The following is a 22,046-nucleotide window of genomic DNA, read 5'->3' as shown; positions in this document are numbered from 1 at the left end:
ATCTAGTGAGCTAACCAGCGGAAATGATTTGACCTTAGTGATAGGATTAATAATTGGAAGGAATGATTTTTTCAAGAATTAATGAAAGCTTTTGCTGAAATTTTCAAAATCAGGCTAGAAAGTCATTCAAGTATTTGCAGTACATTAACTTTACGACTACTGCAGTGATGGTACAACACCGAAATGCATTTCAATAGCACAGCTGTCGACGTATTTTGAGCTTGTCAAATAAATGATCGATTAACTAACCCACCGTCAATACAAAAAAAAGAACTGAAAAAAGATGAATTTTCCTTAATTGAACTTTATTCATCCAATTAGCACATCTTTTTTTCACTTTGTTTTACATGTCTTTTTGATTGTGCGAATGCTAAAGAAATAATGTGGCAATTCAAGAAGTCGCTAATATAGCTATATAACACCATAGATCATTAACTATCGGCCACTGGCATTCAATTTTCAATCTCGACTTTTCATTTTTCGAAGTGTGAATTTGCTTTATAAAAGGTCAAATAAATGAAACACAGAAATATGTATTTGTTGAAGCGGAAGTTATCATATGATATTTTGGAAAAATAATACTGTATTTATTTATCCATTAACGAATTTTTTAGGACGTACTGAAAGTTTGCATAATAGTATTGAGTTTACATCCATTTATCAACATTTGAAGAAAATGTCAAATAAGTAGAGAAAGAATAATTGAGAACACTGGATGGACAAAAAACAAAAAGTACTAAAAAAACTATAGTTTAATAATCCCCGAATTCTCGGACCGCTCACTGCACTGGATGAAATTATAAACTCATTGATACGGTCGAAAATAGTTTCATTATGGTATCAATTTTTAAAAAGAAAAAAACGACCTTTCGAAGGACTTCCCTCTTTGTATCGCATTCACATTTTTAATAAAGAAAGCAGAGGAATGTAATCTTAAAAACATTCTTCTAAAAACTAATCCAGACAAGAGTATTAGCTGATGAAATGAAAAATTTCCTGATCGTCACATAATTTCCTTTATATAATTTCCTTTATACAAGTAAGAAAAATTTTTTCTCACGCATGAATTAATTCATAACTGGAACAAGTGAGGAATCTTCTGCACCTTGCTTAATTCTAGACTCCAGTTCAAGTTTTCAGGATAATTCTCTAAAGGACGAGACTGCTTTTACCAAGACTGGAAATAATCAAAGATTTTTTGATGACAAAGATTTCTGCTGGCAAGAGATACGTGATGAGTGCGATGTCTCCGAGAAAAGTGTTCTGCCACTTTTCAAACAAACTGAAAGAGAAAATATACGAATTCTTATTGAAAGAAATAGGATGGTATTCTTTCTATTTCCCATCGTTTCAAGTTCTAAGCCTAAACAGAAAAGTTTAACAAAATGTCCTCTTTCTCTTTCTCTCTTTCTCTACCTACCCTGTTCACTGCGAATTTGTGTCTTCACATGATTAGATAATTGCTTATCTTCGTCCTTTGAGTTTGTGACATACACGAGACACGATCTTAAATTAAACGCTATGACTGCCAGTTCACCTCCTCAGCAGTATGATTACAATTCCAATTCCTTCACTTGATTCATCAGTTGCTTACTTTTCGATAGTTAAAGAAAGCTTAGGAAGAATGAGAAATGGGCAACTGGATGGGGTAACTGTATTTGTTTACAGTTGTACGGTTTGACCAAACATTCGGAAAGGATCAATAATTGCAAAGAAAAAGATAAAAGAAAAAAATTGCGAAAATTTCCTAGTCTTCTCTGCATGATTACTGGTTTCTTACAAATTGAGCCAAATATTTCCGGAACTCAGATTTTCTACAGGGAACATCAGAAATGAAAGTAGAGATTTAATAGAAATCGATAAGAGCAATGATGCATGATTTACCTACCAGCTTTGAAAGGAGCAGGAATGACAGATTCCATGAACTGCGAAGTTCACTATTGCTTTGCTTTTTTCAGATCAATCAATCCTGCTGTATGTTCCCAACATATTGGACGAAAGGAAGAGACAATAATCAGTTTCAATTAATAGTTTAAAGTGATGAATTTCTAATTCTCATCTAACTAATAATGATTCTTTGTAAATGATTGAGCACCTCCCTATTTCAGTCAAAAAAATTCATATATTCACTTGATGAATGTTTTTTACCCATGAGAGAAAAAGATATGAATTGTGGATGATAACTGATTACTGAGTTGAATTCTAATTAAATAGATGCCAATATGACAGATGTGAAAGTTTTTTAACATTCTAATTTCAAGATAAACAATATCAATAATTGCAAGCACAATAAATTGAAGTTTTGATTGGTATTAAAGTATCCTTTCCTCTATTTCATCGTCTAAAGTTGGCTCATCGTTCGTTTCGTAGAGGATACATTTTTTCTCCGCAATTTTCACATGCAATTTTGGATCGGTAACTGGCTTAAGAGGTTTGAAATCATCCATTTCATGTGTAGATTTCATTTCTTCTATCTCTTTATTTATTTTCAATTTGCGATTCTACAAAGCAAAAGATGAATAAGGAAAACAGAATGTAGAAATAAAGTCAAAATGAAGCTCTAGCTACATTCTCTAGAAACGCGAAACTTCAGTGAAATTCGTCAAGTATGGAATAATTTAAATAACACGGTACTTCATTCTTTATTTCCAATCTTTTATTTCTCTATCTGTGTTAGCATTACATATGTGTGAGCGAAGCTGCTTAAAATTCTAGTAATTATCATACTGATTCAACCATAGAATTCAATTATCTAAGTTCAAATCATTGTTTGCATGAATTAACATGTGTGTCAAGTTTTCAATTTCTTTGTTTCGAAAAATCGAAAAAATTGAAGTTGAAATGTCACTCATGAAGATTGCAGAAGACTGTATTACAACTGAAAGCGAAAAGCAGTATTTCATAAACTACTTTTAATTTCTTTTTTTTTTAATAAATTCTTTTTCAAGTCTGATAGGCTAATATATAACTATATATGATAATACCTACTTATTGTAGTAGTATTTTCTGTAGAATCTATGCAACGTCATTTATATTATTCAGATCTTATCTCACATAATTTTGAAGTTGTTTGAATGGACTTTTCCTGTGGAAAGTTTAATGGTTGCAAAAGTTATACCTTTATAATTTCGTCCAAATTGCCTAGACATTTCACGTTCGTCGTTTCTACAATATCTCTACTGCAAAGAAACATTTAGCTGAGATCAGGAGAAGGGTTGAAAGTTAATTCAATGCAGAAAGTCCATTGTGAAAAAATATAGTCTTACTCTCTACTTACCTTCTATCGCTATCGAATCCATCTTCTTGGGTTGCTTCTAAATCTTTTTTCTGTAACAAACAGAACAAATATTTAATGCTTTTATAGCACTCAGCCTTTCAGGCACATTAGTGGCCCATAACTTCTCCAGTGGTTTCTAAGATTTTTATCTTTTAAGCCACAATGAAATTTATTCCTCGACTTTATAACGATTTGAGCTAACAAAAAAAAAAAAAAATTCGATAGCAGACACACAAATTTAGAATCAATCTAGATTTATCACAAACCTTTTTAAATAATCCGGTGACTGTGTTCGAGATCTTGTCTCTCATTGTCTGAAAAACTTTCATTCTAACTTTATACAGTTATAAAACTTATTGAACTCAATGGTCTGATACTGCTTTCCAACAATTACTTTTAAAACCATAGGATCTCCCACATACAAAACCAAAAAAATTGAAAGAAGTGAAGTCTCAATTTTAGAAAGCAAAGGGAACAGAGAATAACATAAATCACTTGAATAGTGATCTGAAGAAATTTCAATAATCTGATGCAAGTTTAGAAGTTTATATAATTTTACTAAGGAAGATATGAATATATTAAGGAAGCGATTTGCACACAAGAAGCCATTTTTGCTTAAATCCCATAATTTCTAATTCACAATAATTCAGAAAAAATCAAATACCATTTCTTTTGGCGTACCAATGTCGATTTTTTTGGCCACTTTTATTACTACTGTTTTGTCTACTGGCTGCTTATTTTTCTGCAATTTTATGATGCATTCACTGAAGCATAAGATTTCTTCCCTTTTGCTTCACTTTTATGATACGACCACATGTCGTATGACATCAGCATAATCAACCTTTTGAGAACAGAAAAGTTTAAGGTTTCTAATCAAAATACTGCAGAAACAAAAGGCTCGTCCTTCAGGAGGAGGAAAAATGAGTAATGAGACACTAAGTCTGAGAATGAACATTAGAAGGGACTTGCTCTGAAATTTAACGTTGCTCAAAAAGAATCAAAAAACTGAATCAGCTGTTTCCTCTGATTCTTATCCTTCCTGATTTTCCTTCTTTTTTTTCCTCCGAATCGTCTGTTTGCTCTACTTCCGGAAAAAAATTTCGGAAAAAAAATTGAAATAACTGAGTGTCATCTGGCAAGCACAACCTTCGATAAAAATCGAATTTGCACGAACCGTTTGACTAACAGCGCTTTTTGTGGAACTAGTCGCAGTTTGTGGTTTTGATGAATCTGTCTTTTTTAAGAAACCTTGCCGTACTGTACACATCGGTACTTTTATTCTCCTCTTCACCAATTTCCGCTTACAGCACATTTGTGAATGAAGTAAAATTATTAAAACAACACATAAGCTTTTTGCCACTTCACATATTGCACTTGGCAGTACTGCAATTAATGTATGATATTTAAACATAAATGTCGTTTTATGCTGTATAAAAAACAAAAAGCATTTATATCTGGTAGACATGACAAGATTTTAAGCTATACATGTATGACAGATAAAGAGACAAATTTAAATGTTATGAAACATGATGTCGATTGTCTCAAAAAATGAGGAGATAGTAACTGTGATATTTACAAAACTGATTCGTATCACATACTATCCACCGGGTTAGCTCTTAGATCCATTAGCAAAGCAGCCCTCTGTGACAGCAGACGCAAAGGTAGCTGCTTTGAAACAGGAAGGCCTCTCTTCTAGCACAGCCTTACTTCTTTAATTATAAAAATGAAATAAAGCAATGCTTCCACTTTTCACTTTTATTCTAAACTCTAACACTTAACTGGTCTACCTCACAAAAAAGAGAAGCATCCAGTGTACAAAAAAAAAAGCATCCAGTTACAAAGCTAAACCTGTGCAGCAATTATGGATCAAGCTGCGAGTCAGAGTTTTCATAATCACAGACGAACTAGTCACTGTTGCACAGCGCTGCTTTAAGAAGGACTGGCCGGAATGGAGGGCTTTCAAGGTGTTGCGTGGGTGGGATGTCCTGCCGGATTTGCGTATGGTTTCGAGTAATGTTGTATTCTGTTTCAGTAGATCCGTAGTCGGTTTTCTCATTTTTTATTTCCACTCATCTTTTCGACAAAAGTATTAAAGTTGTATTTAACTTCTCCTAATTTGTTGGTTACATCTGCATATTTAATTTAAGCATCTTAGGTATTATTCAGATATGGTAAGAACAAAGCTGGATAACCGGATTAGAATTCTTATCGAGAATGGAGTCGCTATGGGTCACCGTTCGATGTTTGTTATTATTGGTGACAAGGGGAAGGATCAGGTTCCATTTTTCCTATTTTGTTTCTCACTGCTCATGCTCATAGAAGTTAAAAAATGATTCAACCATATTATATATGAAGCTTACAGTTTTAGTCACTTCACTTTATTGTGTAAGTGAAGTGACTTCTGCGGGTGTATTCTTGGTGCTGAAAATCCCATCCATGCTTTAAATCAAATCTGAATTTTTTCTCTCTCTTTGCGTCAACTTGTTTACGTTAACGTTTTCTTTGCGCTACAGGTTGTCATACTTCATCATGTGTTATCGAAAGCAACTGTTGCTGCTCGGCCTTCTGTTCTGTGGTGCTATAAAAAAGAGCTTGGATTCAGTTCACATCGTAAAAAACGAATGAAGGAATTAAAAAAGAAAATACGCAATAGTCATATACATGTAAAGGTTGCTTCGTATCTGATTTTTGAAGAACTGTAAAGATGTAAGCAAGAAAATCCGAAATTGAACTATTTTTAATGGGAGATGAGGTTGGAACTTTTTCGAGTAACAATTGTCTCTTGTCCTTGGTTACTAGAATTTTTTTAGGATAATGACCCATTTGAATTGTTCATTTCATCAACACAGATCCGTTATTGTTACTATGCAGAAACACATAAAATCCTTGGCAGTACTTTTGGAATGCTTATACTTCAGGTTCTGTTATCATTACTTCAAGAGCATTTTGAGTTTGTTACATCGCAATTTATCTGCAGCTAATATGTTTTTGGATTTAGGTTTCTTTAATATTTTTTTCAGGATTTTGAAGCAATTACACCTAATCTTCTAGCGCGAACTGTTGAAACGGTTGAAGGAGGTGGAGTGATTGTATTGTTGCTAAAGAGTGTCAGCTCGTTGAAACAGTTATATACAATGGCTATGGTTATCTTTTTTTTTTAAAAAAAAAAAAGTGCACTATTTTCTATTGCATAGACATTATTTTCGTTATCATTAAAAATGAATTTTTCAGACAGGTTTTACTTTATTCTTCACTTACTCTTGATTAGTGTTTAGTTTTCGATATGTAATATAAAGAATTTTTAGGATGTCCATAGTCGCTTCCGTACGGAATCGCATTCTGAAGTGGTTCCCCGTTTCAATGAAAGGTTTATACTGTCTTTGGCAAGCTGCCGCAGTTGCGCAGTTGTGGATGATCGCTTGAATGTTTTACCACTGTCATCTCATACTTTGAAAATTGATGCAATTCCTGCAAATATTAGGGTATCACTTGTTTTGTTTCCTGAATATAATTTCAAAGTTAATGCACAACTCATGAACCTTATTTTTGCAGAACAAGTTTAGCATGCAAGAGGAAGAATTAGTATCCCTAAAGAATTCACTAAGTGAAACTAAACCGCTGAGTTTTTTGCTAAACAAGTGTAGGACATTGTGTCAGGCAAAGGTATGCTCGTATTTATTTATTTTTCTCATTTTCAATTAATTAATTTACTAATAAGTCTCTTAATTGGATTACTAATGTAAGCTTTCAAGTTTTCGAATTCCCTACATTTGTTACTGTTCCAAATTTAATAAAAGAGTGCAACAAAATAGATGTAATCACTTTAATATTTCAGACCCTGTTAAAGCTTTTGGATGTGATAACTGAGAAAACGTTGCAGTCAACATGTTGCATAACTGCAGCTCGCGGTCGGGGTAAATCAGCTGTTCTTGGACTAGCCATAGCAGGTGCTATTGGTTTTGACTATGCAAACATATTTGTAACAAGTCCAGCACCTGATAATCTCAAGACATTATTTGAATTTGTTGTCAAAGGTTTGGAGGCTATGAATTATGAAGAGCACACAGATTTTGAATTAATTCAGTCAACTAATAAACAATATAACAAAGCGTTGGTCCGAATCAGTATCTTCAAAGGTCATCGACAAGTCATTCAGGTTATTCCTGCTTCTAATGAAAAATCAGTTTTTCACTTATAAGTTCTCTAAAAAATATGATTCAGCATCAAGTAAATTTTTTGCAGTACATTGATCCTGGGGATTCGGTTAAATTATCGCAGGCTGAGCTAGTAGTAGTCGATGAAGCTGCTGCCATTCCATTCCCAATTGTAAAAAACTTAATTTCAGGTAGTCTGTTTCTTTTTAAAGCTATTTGCATCACTTTAGAATTCAGTGGATCCGTAGAATCTTTGATTTATCCAAGATAAATAAAGACTTACAATAAAAGATTCTGCAAACATCAAATGAAAATTTTGTATTCCTTCCACAGCTTTTATCTACACAGACTTTTATTCTGTTTTTTTTTTTTTTTTTGAAGAAAAAATAGAAGAGATGTAAGTAGCTCATTTAAATTTTCAGGAACAGTTATTACGCCATATTTATAAAGGCAATATCGGAAACTGCATGCATGCATGCCTAGTCCAAAGTACTACTTATGTTTGCTTCTGAGGAATATTGAGAAAATTATTAATGTATAGATTTTCTTCAAAGCTTTGTAATGTTTAACTGCTTTTAGGACCGTATCTTGTCTTTCTTGCCTCGACAGTCAGCGGTTATGAAGGAACTGGAAGGTCGCTTTCATTGAAATTGTTGCAGCAACTCCGTGAACAAGCAGCTGGTTTGCTGAAAAATGATAATAATGAACAAGTGCTAACTGCTGTGAAAGGTTTTTTTTTTTTTAATACATGCTTTGGATGTATACATTTTGTTCCTTTCTTGAGAAAATTCTGAGTATGTTTTCTATATTACTAAGAAATTGTTGAATGCTCTGAAGCAAATGACTTTTTAGGACGTGCATTACACGAACTGATTCTCGAAGAAAGTATCAGATACAAACCAGGAGATCAAGTAGGTTTCATTGATTATGTAGCTTTTCTGGAGAATGGACTAGAATAATAGATATTGTTTTCCATTTTTTTTTGGTTACATTTATTACTGGAGCCAGTCACTTAATTCCATCTTAGGTGGAAGTTCCATCTTATGAACTCGTATTCATCTTTTATATTTCATTTCAAGAAACCTTACTTTCAGTAATGGTAAGTTTAATGAATCTTTAATACAATTTTTGTTTTAGATTGAAACTTGGTTAAATCGTGTCTTATGCCTAAATGCTTGCAATGCCCATCGATTGGTATCGGGAATGCCACCTCCCAAGGACTGTCAGTTGTAAGCTTAAAAATATTTTTTGTATGAGTTTCAGAATTTGATTTTTTGTATAATATCTATTTTTTTGGTTTAGGTTGTATGTCAACCGAGATACTTTGTTTTCTTTCCATAAAGCTTCCGAAACGTTTCTTCATAGCATTATGGCAATATATGTCTCAGCACATTACAAAAACTCACCTAATGATTTGCAGGTAAAACTTTATCATATTTTTTAAGTGCCTAAATATTTTTTAAAATTTATTTAAGTAAAAGTCGAATTTTGATGTTGATATTCATATCTATCAAGTGTTTTTTATTATAGATGTTGTCGGATGCTCCGGCACATCATTTGTTTGTTTTGGTGGGACCAATTAACGAAACGCATGCGCAACTTCCAGAGGTTTCTATTTACTTTCTTCTTAACTTATATGTTTTAAAACAGTTTTTTTTAATAATAATAAGTTAATAAGGGAATAGCAGAATAATAAGCAAACAATTTTTCATGTTTTTCTGAACTAAACGTATTGCAACACAGATTCTGACAGTTATACAAATAGCAATGGAAGGTGCTTTATCTTCTGCGACAGTATGCAGTAATATGGGAAGAGGAAAAAGAGCAGCGGGTGATTTGTTGCCGTGGACTGTATCGCAACAGTTCATGGTAAGATGTGGTTTTCTTTAAAATTTCTTTAAAGTTCTTAGTGTATAGGACAAAGATATGTATTCGTTCATGTTGAAAAAATTTGCAGTGCTTTTAAAATTTTCAAATTATGTTTATTTTAAGGAATCAAATTGAAAATTTGGGTTGTCCTGCTGTTTGACCACTATTTACTGTGAAAACTGTTAGCATTTCAGGATAAAGAATTTCCAACGTTGAGTGGAGCACGAATTGTGAGAATAGCAGTACATCCTGATTTTCAGTGTTAGTTGGTCTATGCTCACAAAATAGTAATGTGCTAAATGGAATGCTTACAATAGTAATTTTTTTGGTTGGTGAGGAATATAATAATATTGACGACAACGTGTTTCAGCACTGGGATATGGTTCACGAGCTCTCGAGTTGCTTTTGGAATATTATCAAGGAAAGGTACCATGTTTCAAAGAAGAGATAGATTTTAATATGGAAGCAAAAGCCAAACATATCGAGGTAAACAGTTCTTTTAAATGACAATTAGGACTATTCTGTTATTCAGAATAATGTTGGTGAAATTCTATACCGTGATCGGTAGTTTTGTTTTATCATGATTTGAGAAATAAAACTATTTCATTTATGTTAAACAATGGTTTTTTAATAATTGGTAGTTGATTCTAGGCACTGTATCACAGAATAATGAGAAAATAATGAATGTTTTATAGAATCCTGATGCACTAATATTGCTGGAAGAAGTTATTGAACCACGCGCTGATTTACCACCACTTCTACATCGTTTAAGTGAACGGCGTGCTGAGAGATTGGATTATATTGGTATTGCATATGTTTTTCAACTTCATATTTCTTTAGTTCTAGCTGAAAATGTAATTCAGAAAATTTTGTAACTTTTCAGTTATGTGCATTTTTCATATTCATTTTAGGTGTTTCGTTTGGCTTAAATTTACCACTACTTAAATTCTGGAAACGTGCGGGGTTTGTACCGGTTTATCTCAGGCAGTCTGTTTGCGACCTCACTGGTGAACATACTTGCATTATGTTGAAGGATATGAATAAAGGTATATCCGTATTTCTTTTTATTATTGCTGAATAACACTTCCTTCATTTGCGAGATAGAGTATTTATAGATGAGGAAGATTTAAACGAGAGCACTGCTTCTTGGCTTTTATCATACTGGACTGAATTTCGACGTCGAATTTTGCATTTGTTTGGATTTGAGTTCAATAAATTTTTGCCGCAGATGGCCCTCAGTATTCTTCAGCTGAGAAATAATGGAATCATGAAACAGTGCAAAAGAGATGGTAAATTATTAAATTATTTAAATTAGCAAATAATCTTTAAATAAATAAAAGACTTGTTTTCGGTTTGCTGAAGAATTTGTACCCCATAGAAGTTTTTGATTAATTTCAAAGCTTTTTTCAGTTCTGACCAGAGAAAAACTTGGATTATTCCTTTCAAACAGTGATTTACGTCGATTATCTGAGTACGCACGAAACATGATCGATCATCATCTAATTACCGATATACTACCAGTACTTGCTTTATTGTATTTCGAAGAACGATTCGATGAAAAAGTTGGTAAAATATTAATTTCCGTATACTTTAATGTACATAGGAAGGTCAGGATGACTTTAACCTATCTTGACTTCATGTTTTATTGGTTTACTCCTCATGCTAAAGTGTCTGTAATTTTTGTAAAGCTTATTAGCATCTCGAAATTTTTTGTCAATAAGAATGATAGAAACATGGAGTACTGGTAGAGAGAATAAGAAGTAACTATTCTTATGGCATAAATTTAGTTACTTTCTTTCATTACTAATTGGTTTTAATCGATTTCTAGGTCAAACTAAGTACTGTGCAGTCAGCGATTTTGTTAGGCACTGGACTGCAGCATAAGACGGTGGATACTTTGGTAACAGAACTTGACTTACCTGCTAATCAGTTACTAGCTTTATTCAACAAAGCTATCCGAAAACTTTCTGAATACCTCGATCAGCTCTGTATGAATGCAGTACAGCAAGAAATTGATGGTCAGGGAATCGGTGGGCTTTCAGTTCTTGCAGGTTCCATGCAGCCTGTTGCTATCTCTCTTGATGTAAGTTTTGTTCGTTCGATTCATATAAAATCATTGATCAAAATAGATTTTTTAGGCTAATTCTAAAAATGTCCTTGTCTCTTTATAGGATGAGCTTCACCAGGCAGCTGTAGAAATCAAAAAAAGACAAGATAAAGATCGGACGAGACTTAAAGAAGAAATTGGTCGAGAATTGAAGCAGTATGCAATCAAGGGAAATGAAGATGATTGGATGAGTGCTTTGCAGAGTACCGATTTGAAGACAGTTAAGAAAACTGGCATGATTTTATCGGTTAAATCATCAAGGTAAATTTAAGAAATTCTTTAATTATAAGCAAGAAGAAAATTCATCATCGCAGAATCAATTTTTATTACGAGTACTGTGTTCGAATACTGTGTTCGAAAGGATCTTCCACGCCGTCTCAAGAACTATCATAATTAAATTTCAATGTTTCCATGCATGAATTATTCCAGAGCCGAATCCAAAAGTGTTCATGAATTACTTGAAGAACCAAGCAAGTTCGCCAATCGAAAAGGCAAAAAAAAATTTAAAAGTTTTAAATAAAGTCCGATTCTAAGGGAGGTACCGGAGCCTAAGTGTTCAAGAAACCGATTTATTTCCCTTCTCAGTTGCAAATGTTAGATCCGATTATACAGCGATGTAATGTAACGTACGGGTGTTTTGTTTTTTGTGTATTATTTCTTTACTGTTGTTAAGTTTGATCAAGTTTGTAAAAAAAAAAAAAAAAAAAAAAATCATTATTAGTTGCTATTACACGAAAAGTGTGCACCAAGATTTTTACAATTTAAAACAACATCTGAACGGGAAGCAACTAAAACAGAAATGAAATGTAGTGATAAGTTACAAACAATATATTTAAACTTCTAGAAAGAATTATTGCAGTTCTCATCTTTTATATAAATTTTTAATATAATCAGGTATGCTGTAGAGTAAAAGAAAGATAAACGAAATTCACCAGGGTAGTGCAGGTCAACTACCTACCGTCGTGAAGAGGACACATCTTGTTCGTAGTCATCATATAATCTGTCTCAAAGTTCCACTTGTCAAATGATTCACTGGATGTTTTCAAGTTTGTAAATAAACATAACAACATTTAGACAATAAAACACAAGAAAGAATGCAATTATCATAAACTATCGCTAAGGAAGTGGTATCGGCTTACGTCATTCGTGTGGAAGCAGCTATTTCCTCTTGGACGCGTTTTTGCAGTGTTTGTGAGACTAAGTTATACGTTTCCATGAAGCGATCCATACACCTATAAGGAATATCACAATATATAAATAATGGACCATCAGTCTATATGTATATATATATATATAATTTGAAAGCTAAAACTCACTCACTATTACGTTTTGTGCATCTAACGCTGCCTCTAATTCTCATGTCATAACAACGTAATTGGAATCAGGCTTTAGGTTATTACATTAAATGTATGCAGACACGAACAGATTATGACCTTTTATTGAATAATGATTTAATTTATACATCCTGACTTCATCATTTATTTGCAATATTTAGGAGCCAGAACAGCAACAAACAGAAAATAACGAGGAAAAAAAAATAATACTTACGTTATATTTACTTAATTATTCTGTTTTGCAACTTCTAACGTAATGCTATGAAATATAATAAATTACCTTTGCAAGCACTGTCTCTCGGTATTTGATAACGCGCTACCTGGACTTGTGATACACTTCGTTAAGCATCTCTCCGACAAATCCTCAAATAGGTATACGTTTATAATAAAATTGGTTCATTATTTTCTTGTTCCGTAAGAAGAAGAGATAAGGACCAATTTCTTCGGGAAAGTGGCTATCGAAATTTGTGAATAGATAAACTATAGCAGTCCTGAAAATTATGTCAATATGAAATTATAGAAAACTTACAGTAATCATATTCTGGGCGTTTAAGATAGCGGCTTGTTGCTTAACACCAGATATCAAAGTTTTCTGCTGTTCGGGTGTAAGCTTTTTTAAAGATTCTACATCTAATATTTGCTCCATCACGTCGAAACAAATGATGGATAAAAAATGCACCTGAAATTCTGTAAACTTTTTTTCTAGAAGACAACGACTTTTAGCTTTGCAAATTGGGCATTAACAGAATAAGTAAGATCAACAACAGCGACGATACCACAACACCCTAAGAGATAGGTCTGGAAGAGATCTCAATGATCAACGACCACCCATTACTAAAATTAAAGGTATGTTACTCTGATTTGGTCGGAAGCAGCTCTGATATGCAGAGTGTGGTATTTGTTGGCACTTTCGGTGGCTTGTGGTGAGTTAGTGTTGTTGGTTTGTCCGCTTGAGTTTTCTAGAGTTGTTCACTTAGTTATTTCCAGATGTTATTACGCCCGTTCGGTGCAATGGTTCTGTCTGTTCGCAATAATTGTCCATGGCATCGAAGTAATTGGCAACCAGTCTATTTCCCTTTTTTGATTAAATACAAACTTAAACATAGTAAGTTGTCCTTTTCCTTATTTTCGTGATATGCTTTAAGAAATTGCTTAGATCGAATTAGAGAAGTTAAACACACTAATTACCATTACTGAGAATAACTAGCTGTCCTTAGTTACACAATTAAGTGTGAAACAAGATACTTATGATATATTGTTTGCATATTTTACACATTATTGACAGCTTAAAAGGGAGCTAAGACAAGTAGCATGACTTTATAATCCCTCCTTGACATCGTTCCGCGACATTGTAAAATTTCCCTTATATTATGCACCATGTATTGTTTGATATTGATGTTTTTTTACGACATCTTAAAATGATTTCATTACCCATTTTAGACACGCCTGAAGCACTAATGAAATCACGAAATGGCAGATGTCTCTTAATGCGAAGGATTTTGCGAGAAAAGCCATTTCTCGGCTGGAATCATCAGTGCACTCCTCGCGAAGAACGACCGCAGTACCCCGTGTAATGCGCTTGTACAGTCTCTGTTTTTAATGCCATGAAATAACATGTATTGATCCTCTTCACGGCGTTCACACTTCTAGAAGTCCCACAGCTTTATTACTTCTAAAACCTAGGTAACAAGCCTAGAAAGAATACAACAATTATTCATCTCATGGTAGTACTTCATTAGTTGTCACTTTTCTACAAATGCTTGCGAAATGTGGAAGGATGTCTTTGTCGGATAAATACTTTATCAAAATAATTAAAAACAGACAACAATGAGTTTCATGGATCTAAACACGAAAGAAGACTTTTCAGAAAAGTATAAGTAAAGTTAAAGTCAACTACAACGATCCTCAGTAAAACTGAATATGAATAAAGAAATGGGAACTATGCAAGTAATATAAAATCATAATACTCCACAAATGTAAATGGTACAACAAATGCACGCAACATGAAGAACATTAAGATGGTAGTGAAGTTCGTGAACATTTGAGGATTCAGATTAGAGTAAGGAGAAATATCCATAAGTGTTTTTGGAAAATTTCAGTTTTCTTTTTTTTGGAGAATTTCATTTTTCATTTCGATAACGTGCAGTAAACATAACAAAGCAGTGTGACAATATGCAACAACAAGGGTCATCAGTAAGGAGCTGATCGGTCGCCGCGTCCTCGTCCACCACCACCTCGCATCGGTCCTATGCCACTGTTGCCACCACCAGGTCGAGGAGCGTGACATCGATTGCATTCTTGTCGGAAACCAAAATTAGTGTTGCCACAGCCATCGCATGACCAATCGTTGGGTCGTGGCTCCGTATTAGCTCCAGTCCCCGAGCCTCGTCCTGAAAGTTTCAGGCAAACATTACTGTCTAAATGCAGCTTTCTAACTTGTCTATGTTCAATCTATAATAAAGTCAAGAAAATAAGTATTACAGAGTGGAAAATAATTTCTAAAGTAAAAACCTCTTCCACGACCTCCTCTGTCGTTACCTCGACTACCTCTATCACCACCACGACCACCTCTTCCACCTCCACGACCTGAAATTATGAGCACTGACTTACAGAAGTCACATATCTAAAGCTGTGAAACATGCTTACAAAATACAAATGCTAAGCTTCGAATTATTTAAAAACAGTACACGATATGAGTGATTCTTCAAGACTTACCATCTCTCCCATAATCATCACGCGGTCCACTGTATCCACCCCTGGCACCGCGTCCTCCTCGGTCGCCAAATCCCCCACCACCGAAAGGTCCTCCTCTGTCTCCCCTGTCACCATAGCCTCCTCTGTCATCAAAACCACCTCGCCCACCGCCACCAAAACGACCGCCACGTCCGCCACCATCACGATCATTGTAACGACCTCCACTACCGCCTCCATATCCACCTTCATCTCGTCCTCTACCACCAAAACCACCTGAACTTCATTATTTAAATGTATACGGAAAACAAACAGAAGCACCGACTGAAATAATCATTAAGACGGATTACAATTAGAAAATAACCTCCTCTTCCACCTCTATCAAAGCCACGTCCTCCTCGATCACCACCAAAACCGCCGCGGCCGCCTCTAACTCCACTACCTCGCGAAATGTCTGTTTTATATTTTGCAAAACTGAGACTCATGCACTGTTCACTTCCCGGAAAACATTGTCCTAGAAATACACATAGAAAACACCATCTTCCAACATTCATGGCTGGCTAAATGTTAACTTACCCACTTTCCTCAGAAAGATTTAGTGGAAACAATAACCGATTTACCATTATAAACATTAATCACTCTTTCAGCAGTTTTCGCGTCGACAAATGTAATTGTGCATTCGCCTTTCGGCTGATTTGTTTCACGATCAGTATAAATCTTAATCCGTGGCTCACCAGTACGCTCGTTACGCGCTATATCTCCTTGAGTACTGAACACATCAGCAATAAATTGCTCATTTGCTCTATAAAAACAAAAACAGTTGCATTTCAAACTACAGCATGTTCGTTTCGTTGAACCTAAGTGTCACCCCACGTACTTCAGATTTTATATATTTTTAAATGCTTTTTTTGAATAAAAATGTTTGAAATTTTTAGTTTTAAAAGCGTGAAAATAAATGCGAAAAATATTGAACATACTTTCATAAAGAGAAAAGACTAAACACAGCACGAACGCAATAGCAAATAACTCGTTTCAATTAATCAAGTGTGGATAAACGTACGTCACGGGTATCCCTTGGATGAAGACAGTTTCCCGAACTTCGATTTGATCATCACGTGATCCAACTCCATATCCACCACCAGAACGAGGCCCAACTCTATCTGAACATAAAAGTACTGAAATCATAAATACAATTCACAACTGATGTTAAATTAATATGACAAACACACCTTCTTATTAGTAAAACCCTCCTTTAGTATTTGTTTGACTCGAAGTCCTAAGGATATACAAATCAGGTTTTGTTTTGGTGACACCCAACCAATGCACAGAGACCGAAGCATTATAACACAGATCCCCTGAATAGAGAGACACACACATATATATCTATATATATATATACAATATATCCCACTTCGATAATTCTACCTTGATAGCCTCCACGAGCGCCCGGGCCTCCAGCGCCCGGTCTGAAACAACACATTGACTTTTGACCTTGATGAATTGGTGGTAGCTGCCGTAGACGATTATTCTCTTCAGACTCTCGTTAACTGTTTTTTTTTTTTTTTTTTTTTCGAAATTAAAAAACTTGTGGCCAGGACACCCCTACTACTTTAATAAAATGTATACCTTTTTCCCAATATTTAAAAAATTCATACACTCCGACCGAAGAACCCTTGAAACTTTGTGACGTCAAAATATCCTCAATAGACTCTCTTGTAAGCAGCTTGAATTCGCAATCAAAGTACGAGTTTCACTCTTTAACTGCTGAGCACTATCTTTCCCCCTGTTACAAAAACTTATAATTTAGAGGGTGAGAGAATGAAACAGAGTAATCGTTAGTTTTCCGTGGAATCAGCGTCGAATACACATGAAGCACCGCGTTGTGTATCCCATGAAAAGCTAAACCAACATAATTTCGTCAATAATGAATAATACAATAATTTCTCGGAATTTCAACTATTTATAACCACGCTTCACAAACAAGAAGGCTTCCTATTTCATTATAAAACACACATTGTTCAGCTTGTCAATAAACAGATCTAACGTAGGAACAATAAACACGTAAATTCGAAGTGTCTGGTATTAATAAATAACGAATTTATATGGGTGCAAAACGATTGTAATAATCAAAACGAATTTTTTTTTTTAAAGAAAGCAATTTTTCAGAAAATAGATCAAAAATATGCATGCTACATCCTTTGCATTTTTTTTTTTTTTTTGCTGCATCAATAATTTCTTTTCGAAAATTCATTAAAATCTTTTTTATAAAAAATTAGAACTTAAAAAAGATACAACCAACTCACTAATTTTTATTGTGCAGAGTTGTGCAAGACAAAATCGTTATTAAATTACTTTCCTAATAAGAATGTCTCAGCGGAGCGACTGCAGGACTGATACAAGATACCATTCACTTCGATGATCCCCTGCCTAATACGTATATGCAACTTCGAACATATTGCTACCTGATATATATGTCAACCTAACCTAAACTGAACAATATGCGTCTTAAAAAAAGTGAACCTTTAGCAAATTATAAGAAAATTGACGAACCGTAAACTTGCTTCCTGCAAACATTTAAGAACAAATAAAGAATTTGATCACAGATTCACGTGAGCAAGGTACTCACTTTTAAACGCCTCCCTGCTTATAACAGTTTATAACCGATCTTTTTTCCCTCTTTGCCTGAGTAAATATACTATACAGAATAACATATAGCAAAATTCACGTTTTTGCTGGAAGGCTACAAACTATAATATTTTGTTTTGTTTTTTAATCAAATTGACATTGTTCAATTTTCTTCATACATGGAAATAGCTAATATTTTTTAAAAAACCTTACCTGCGCTACTTTTCATAGCAAAACAGTTTATGAAAGCAACAAAATATTAACACATTCTCTAACAACAAGAACTACCGACCTGGCCACAAGATAATATTCCCAGCAATCTATATCACAAATATTTGTGAACGTTAACTGATGAGAACATTAAATAAGTAGAAAAAAAAAAAAAAAAATGACTGACCCGCTTCGATAGTCATCACTGCCTGATCCCCCACGATCACGTTCATCGCTCCAACGACTCGGACGATCTCGTCCACTTCTGTCTTCACGACTACCACGATCTGGGAATATAAGAAACATTTGAAGATAATCAAGCAAACTTTTATGCAAAAAAAAATTGTTCATAGCGTTCAGGGAAAAAAATTCATTTACAAAAATTGTTTTAAAAAACAATCAAGAAAAGTTTCAAAAGAAATAAAGCTAATTTAAATAATCTAAACTGAGATTAGTGCAGAAAACTGTTTTCTTTTGGTGAATGATTAAAAAAATTTACCTCTGTCCCTATCTCCATAACCACCACGGTCTCTATCATAACCCCCTCGACTTCCACGGTCATCACGACCTCCTCGATCATCACGACCACTATAACGTTCACCACCATCTGAAATCAGTCACATCGTAAGTTATAACAGTCCAAATAGCAAAAATATGCGTGCTACGCAAACATGCTTTTATTTTCAGAAACCGAGTCAAGTAATACTGCATTTTTTTTATAACATTAGCTAAAACGTGCATTCTATATGCACAAAGAAATGCAGCAGTCTCTGGATAGCATCTTCATGCGATTCTTGAGCCTCGCTATAACTTTTTGCAGCAAATTTATCTGCTAAATCAGTCAAATATAATGCGTTCAAAATATGATCTTACCTCCGTAACCACCTCGACCGATATGGTCATCTTCATAACCATAAGCACTTTTGCCTGTCACAGAACCACCGTGTTGTGGTACACCCCTTCTACCTCCTTGTGGTACACCATAAGCTGGGGCTGAAGTGTTACCATATGCTGGTACTGATGCTCCATTTTGTCCTTGAGGAGCCCCCGTTTGCGCGAAATATCCCGAATAATTATGAGCGACATTAGGCTGCAAAAGAAAAGCAGCAGTAAATAAATCTCCAAAACATTTCCAAAAGAGGATATAAAGATCCAAACATTAATCACGCCTACATCAGCTGTGGCTGCTGGTACTCCCTGCGGTATGGCTGTTGGTACGGATCCAGCTCCAGGTGGCGCAACTCCCGGAACTCCACCTGCTATGCCAGCCTGCCCTACTGCTGCATAGTACTGCTGCCATGCCTATAGAGATTTATAAAGAGAGAAATTAAATTAGTCAAAAAAAGCAGGAATAATATGCTTTAAACATCCCTTAAATTTTTGAACATTACTCATTTCTTTAATCCTTTAATAACAGATCCTTTAATTTTCATTCTATTCAGGAGTGAAAATGAAAAAGTATTTTTAGAGATTTACATGAAACCATAAGCTAAATCAAAAGAACAAAGTATTATCACATTTATCTCATATTATAAAAAGGAAGACATTTCAGCACGTCTAAGTTTAATTTCTGTTGGAATTTTTGAGAGCAAGAAAGTGTTTTACTATTCAAAAAAGGAAAACATTGAGAAAGCGGAACTGACCTGTTGATACTGCGCTAATGCTGCTGGATCATATTGCTGGTAAGTTGCAGCCACAGCAACGGATGCATTCGGATCAGTAGTTCCTTGCGCAGCATTTGCTGCTTGCGGAGGAAATGCTGCAGCTCCATAAGCTAAAATGCGAATGAAATTAAGGTAGCAAAGATAAATGTGTATTCCCATTCATAGCTTTACATTCAATATCTCCCTTGAGGTTTTAACTCCTGAAAACATAAAAAATATACAGTAATACACGACTACATTATATAGCAACAATTCAAAAATTTAACAGTGTGAAAGTGCAAATACCTGAGCGTCAAAAGCCATATCAGATTCTTCAAAAAATCCTACCTCGACTACCTTTTATATATACCCAATATAGGTCTAACACTTCAAAAAATTATTAACTCTGTTGGAGAGCAAAAAGAATATTCAAATGAACGAAAATGTTTCGCAATATTTATGTTTCACCAACACTTATTAGTTTTGGTGTTTTCAGCCTCATGCAATGACAGATCCATCAGTCACCAAAGAAAATTCAACTACATTTTTTAATTTTGACGTTCTACATGAAAATACTTCCACAACGGCACATAGAGTCATCCAAAAGTTCGTTAAGTGCGAAGCACAGAAATAAACATTTCCCAATGATAAAAAGTGTTTATTACCCTAATTCTTATTTTAACCAATAACCAATAGAAATATTCAGGTGAAGCTGTAATACTTTAAAATTTAAAGCTCCAAACTGTAATAATAATGGTCAACCAACTTCTCCCAGCTACTGTAAATGAAGTTTGAAAACATTTAATTAACTATAAAAACAATACACGTCAACTAATGAAAAATATTGAGGCGCCACTAAACAAAAACATTCCTGCCACATTACTTCCAAATTTTAGACACACCTCTTCTACATAAAGCATTTGGGCCATCTTGCGGGAAAAAAATGATGATCAACCGGTTATAAAAAGTGATATGTCAGTATCACACATGAAGGCTTTTTCATAGAGATCTAAACCTATTCATGCATCGCCATGTCGTAATAGTGGTTCACCAACAGTCGCTTTTTTTAACATTGCTTAAATTACTTTCAAAAGAAAACTTAACCGGCAATACGATTTTAGATTAACCACTCAGTAAATTTCTCTAATTAGAAAGGGGTTTCCTCAGAAATTTTTCCAAGAGGACGCGATGAGCGAGGGTTGTTGATAGAAAAAAAGAAAAAAGAGAAGCAGAAAGAAAGTTAGAAAGAGTTAGAAAGAAATCTTTCTAACATTCGCAACGATTTAAGAGGTCAACAATGCTTACCAGTTATAAATATTTAAGAAATACAAGTAATCTAATGCAAAAAGAACTAACCTGCCATAACGAGTGTTACTATAAATATTATTCGATGGTAATTCAAGACAATTCTTCGCACACAATCCAAATACTCCAAACAGAATGCACCCTAAACACACCAAAAATCGATTGTCAGATTATGAACAGTGAAATTGGGTGAGTGCCAGTTTTCAATCTTTCCATCCAGGAATTCAGTTCTGACTTGAAACGTAGTATCGGAAGGTCGTGAGTGTTCACCTGTGCGCAGTGAAACTACTGTTGCCTATATGTGATTTGCGGGCTGACGTGGCAATTCTAGGGAGATGAATCATCACGCTACTTATGGCTCTCGAGAAGGCCTTTGAAGATTTTTAGAAGAGAGGCATAAAGTAGCTGAAATTTCTTTGAAAAAGTAGGACTACAACAGAAACCAATGACAGGACATTCCATTCCAAGTCCCGCAAGTGATGCAACCCAGGTTATGTCTATTTGATTTATTTCTTTCTTCGCTGCCTTTTCTGGAGTTACCTGTTGACATTTCCAATGTACGACGGTGACACTTCACATCTTTCAGCATTTCAATCATATTTCCTTCTCGGGTCTTAACACAATTGTCTGATTTCAATCTATTCTTCTGCGTTTGTAGGTTGGTCGAGATTTCATAAATGATATGAAATGAATAATGGGGAGCTGTTTAGTAAGCAGTCAGCAGTGGTGGGGTATATGTGATTTGCTGCGAGCTGACGTGGCAATTCTCGGGGGATGAGTCATTGCGCTACTTATTGCTTGCTAATGGCTCTCGAGAAAAGCATCATTAGA

General features: G+C 34.6%; 5 protein-coding genes across 7 annotated transcripts; 2 read left to right on the top strand and 3 right to left on the bottom strand.

Annotated features, from left to right (window-relative positions):
• Positions 1 to 2,312: 2,312 nt before the first annotated feature.
• On the bottom strand, positions 2,313 to 4,589 carry Bm12957 (Uncharacterized protein; the record flags this gene model as incomplete). The annotated part of the gene is made up of 6 exons (XM_043080654.1): positions 2,313 to 2,501; positions 3,119 to 3,179; positions 3,278 to 3,327; positions 3,544 to 3,591; positions 3,942 to 4,019; positions 4,452 to 4,589. The coding sequence occupies 6 exons, from the start codon at positions 4,587 to 4,589 to the stop codon at positions 2,313 to 2,315; spliced, it is 564 nt and encodes a 187-aa protein (XP_042936588.1).
• A 688-nt stretch (positions 4,590 to 5,277) lies between these two features.
• Bma-nath-10 (Uncharacterized protein) lies at positions 5,278 to 11,927 on the top strand (the record flags this gene model as incomplete). 3 transcript variants are annotated; one of them, XM_043080652.1, is made up of 24 exons in its annotated part: positions 5,278 to 5,287; positions 5,444 to 5,553; positions 5,791 to 5,946; positions 6,088 to 6,195; positions 6,298 to 6,420; positions 6,583 to 6,759; positions 6,830 to 6,940; positions 7,113 to 7,433; positions 7,520 to 7,622; positions 8,011 to 8,160; positions 8,284 to 8,342; positions 8,569 to 8,660; positions 8,734 to 8,851; positions 8,962 to 9,039; positions 9,175 to 9,300; positions 9,495 to 9,561; positions 9,671 to 9,786; positions 9,996 to 10,104; positions 10,212 to 10,346; positions 10,416 to 10,589; positions 10,711 to 10,862; positions 11,129 to 11,383; positions 11,472 to 11,668; positions 11,837 to 11,927. In XM_043080652.1, the coding sequence occupies 24 exons, from the start codon at positions 5,278 to 5,280 to the stop codon at positions 11,925 to 11,927; spliced, it is 3,138 nt and encodes a 1,045-aa protein (XP_042936586.1). The 3 variants fall into 3 exon arrangements, with proteins under 3 accessions (XP_042936586.1, XP_042936587.1, XP_001901457.2); XM_043080653.1 differs by lacking the exon at positions 5,278 to 5,287 and having other exon boundaries at positions 5,446 to 5,553; positions 5,791 to 5,940; XM_001901422.2 differs by lacking the exon at positions 5,278 to 5,287 and having other exon boundaries at positions 5,446 to 5,553.
• Positions 11,928 to 12,542: 615 nt separating this feature from the next.
• Bma-tin-13 (Uncharacterized protein) lies at positions 12,543 to 13,387 on the bottom strand (the record flags this gene model as incomplete). The annotated part of the gene is made up of 3 exons (XM_001901421.2): positions 12,543 to 12,639; positions 13,022 to 13,104; positions 13,271 to 13,387. 3 exons carry the CDS (start codon positions 13,385 to 13,387, stop codon positions 12,543 to 12,545), a joined length of 297 nt encoding a protein of 98 aa, XP_001901456.1.
• A 341-nt stretch (positions 13,388 to 13,728) lies between these two features.
• On the top strand, positions 13,729 to 14,315 carry Bm2918 (Uncharacterized protein; the record flags this gene model as incomplete). Its single annotated transcript, XM_001901420.2, has 2 exons — positions 13,729 to 13,846; positions 14,182 to 14,315. The coding sequence occupies 2 exons, from the start codon at positions 13,729 to 13,731 to the stop codon at positions 14,313 to 14,315; spliced, it is 252 nt and encodes an 83-aa protein (XP_001901455.1).
• Positions 14,316 to 14,931: 616 nt separating this feature from the next.
• Positions 14,932 to 21,273, bottom strand: Bma-fust-1 (Uncharacterized protein; the record flags this gene model as incomplete). The annotated part of the gene is made up of 13 exons (XM_043080651.1): positions 14,932 to 15,131; positions 15,253 to 15,327; positions 15,457 to 15,708; positions 15,797 to 15,946; positions 16,053 to 16,234; positions 16,493 to 16,592; positions 16,858 to 16,898; positions 18,455 to 18,554; positions 18,767 to 18,874; positions 19,141 to 19,357; positions 19,441 to 19,569; positions 19,911 to 20,041; positions 21,267 to 21,273. The coding sequence occupies 13 exons, from the start codon at positions 21,271 to 21,273 to the stop codon at positions 14,932 to 14,934; spliced, it is 1,692 nt and encodes a 563-aa protein (XP_042936585.1).
• Positions 21,274 to 22,046: the final 773 nt, after the last annotated feature.

This window comes from Brugia malayi (assembly GCF_000002995.4).
Source record: "Brugia malayi strain FR3 genome assembly, contig: Bm_v4_Chr3_scaffold_001, whole genome shotgun sequence".
Taxonomy (NCBI): Eukaryota; Metazoa; Nematoda; class Chromadorea; order Rhabditida; family Onchocercidae; genus Brugia; species Brugia malayi.
Note: the sequence above shows the minus strand (reverse complement) of the source record. Positions and strands in the feature narration are given on the sequence as shown.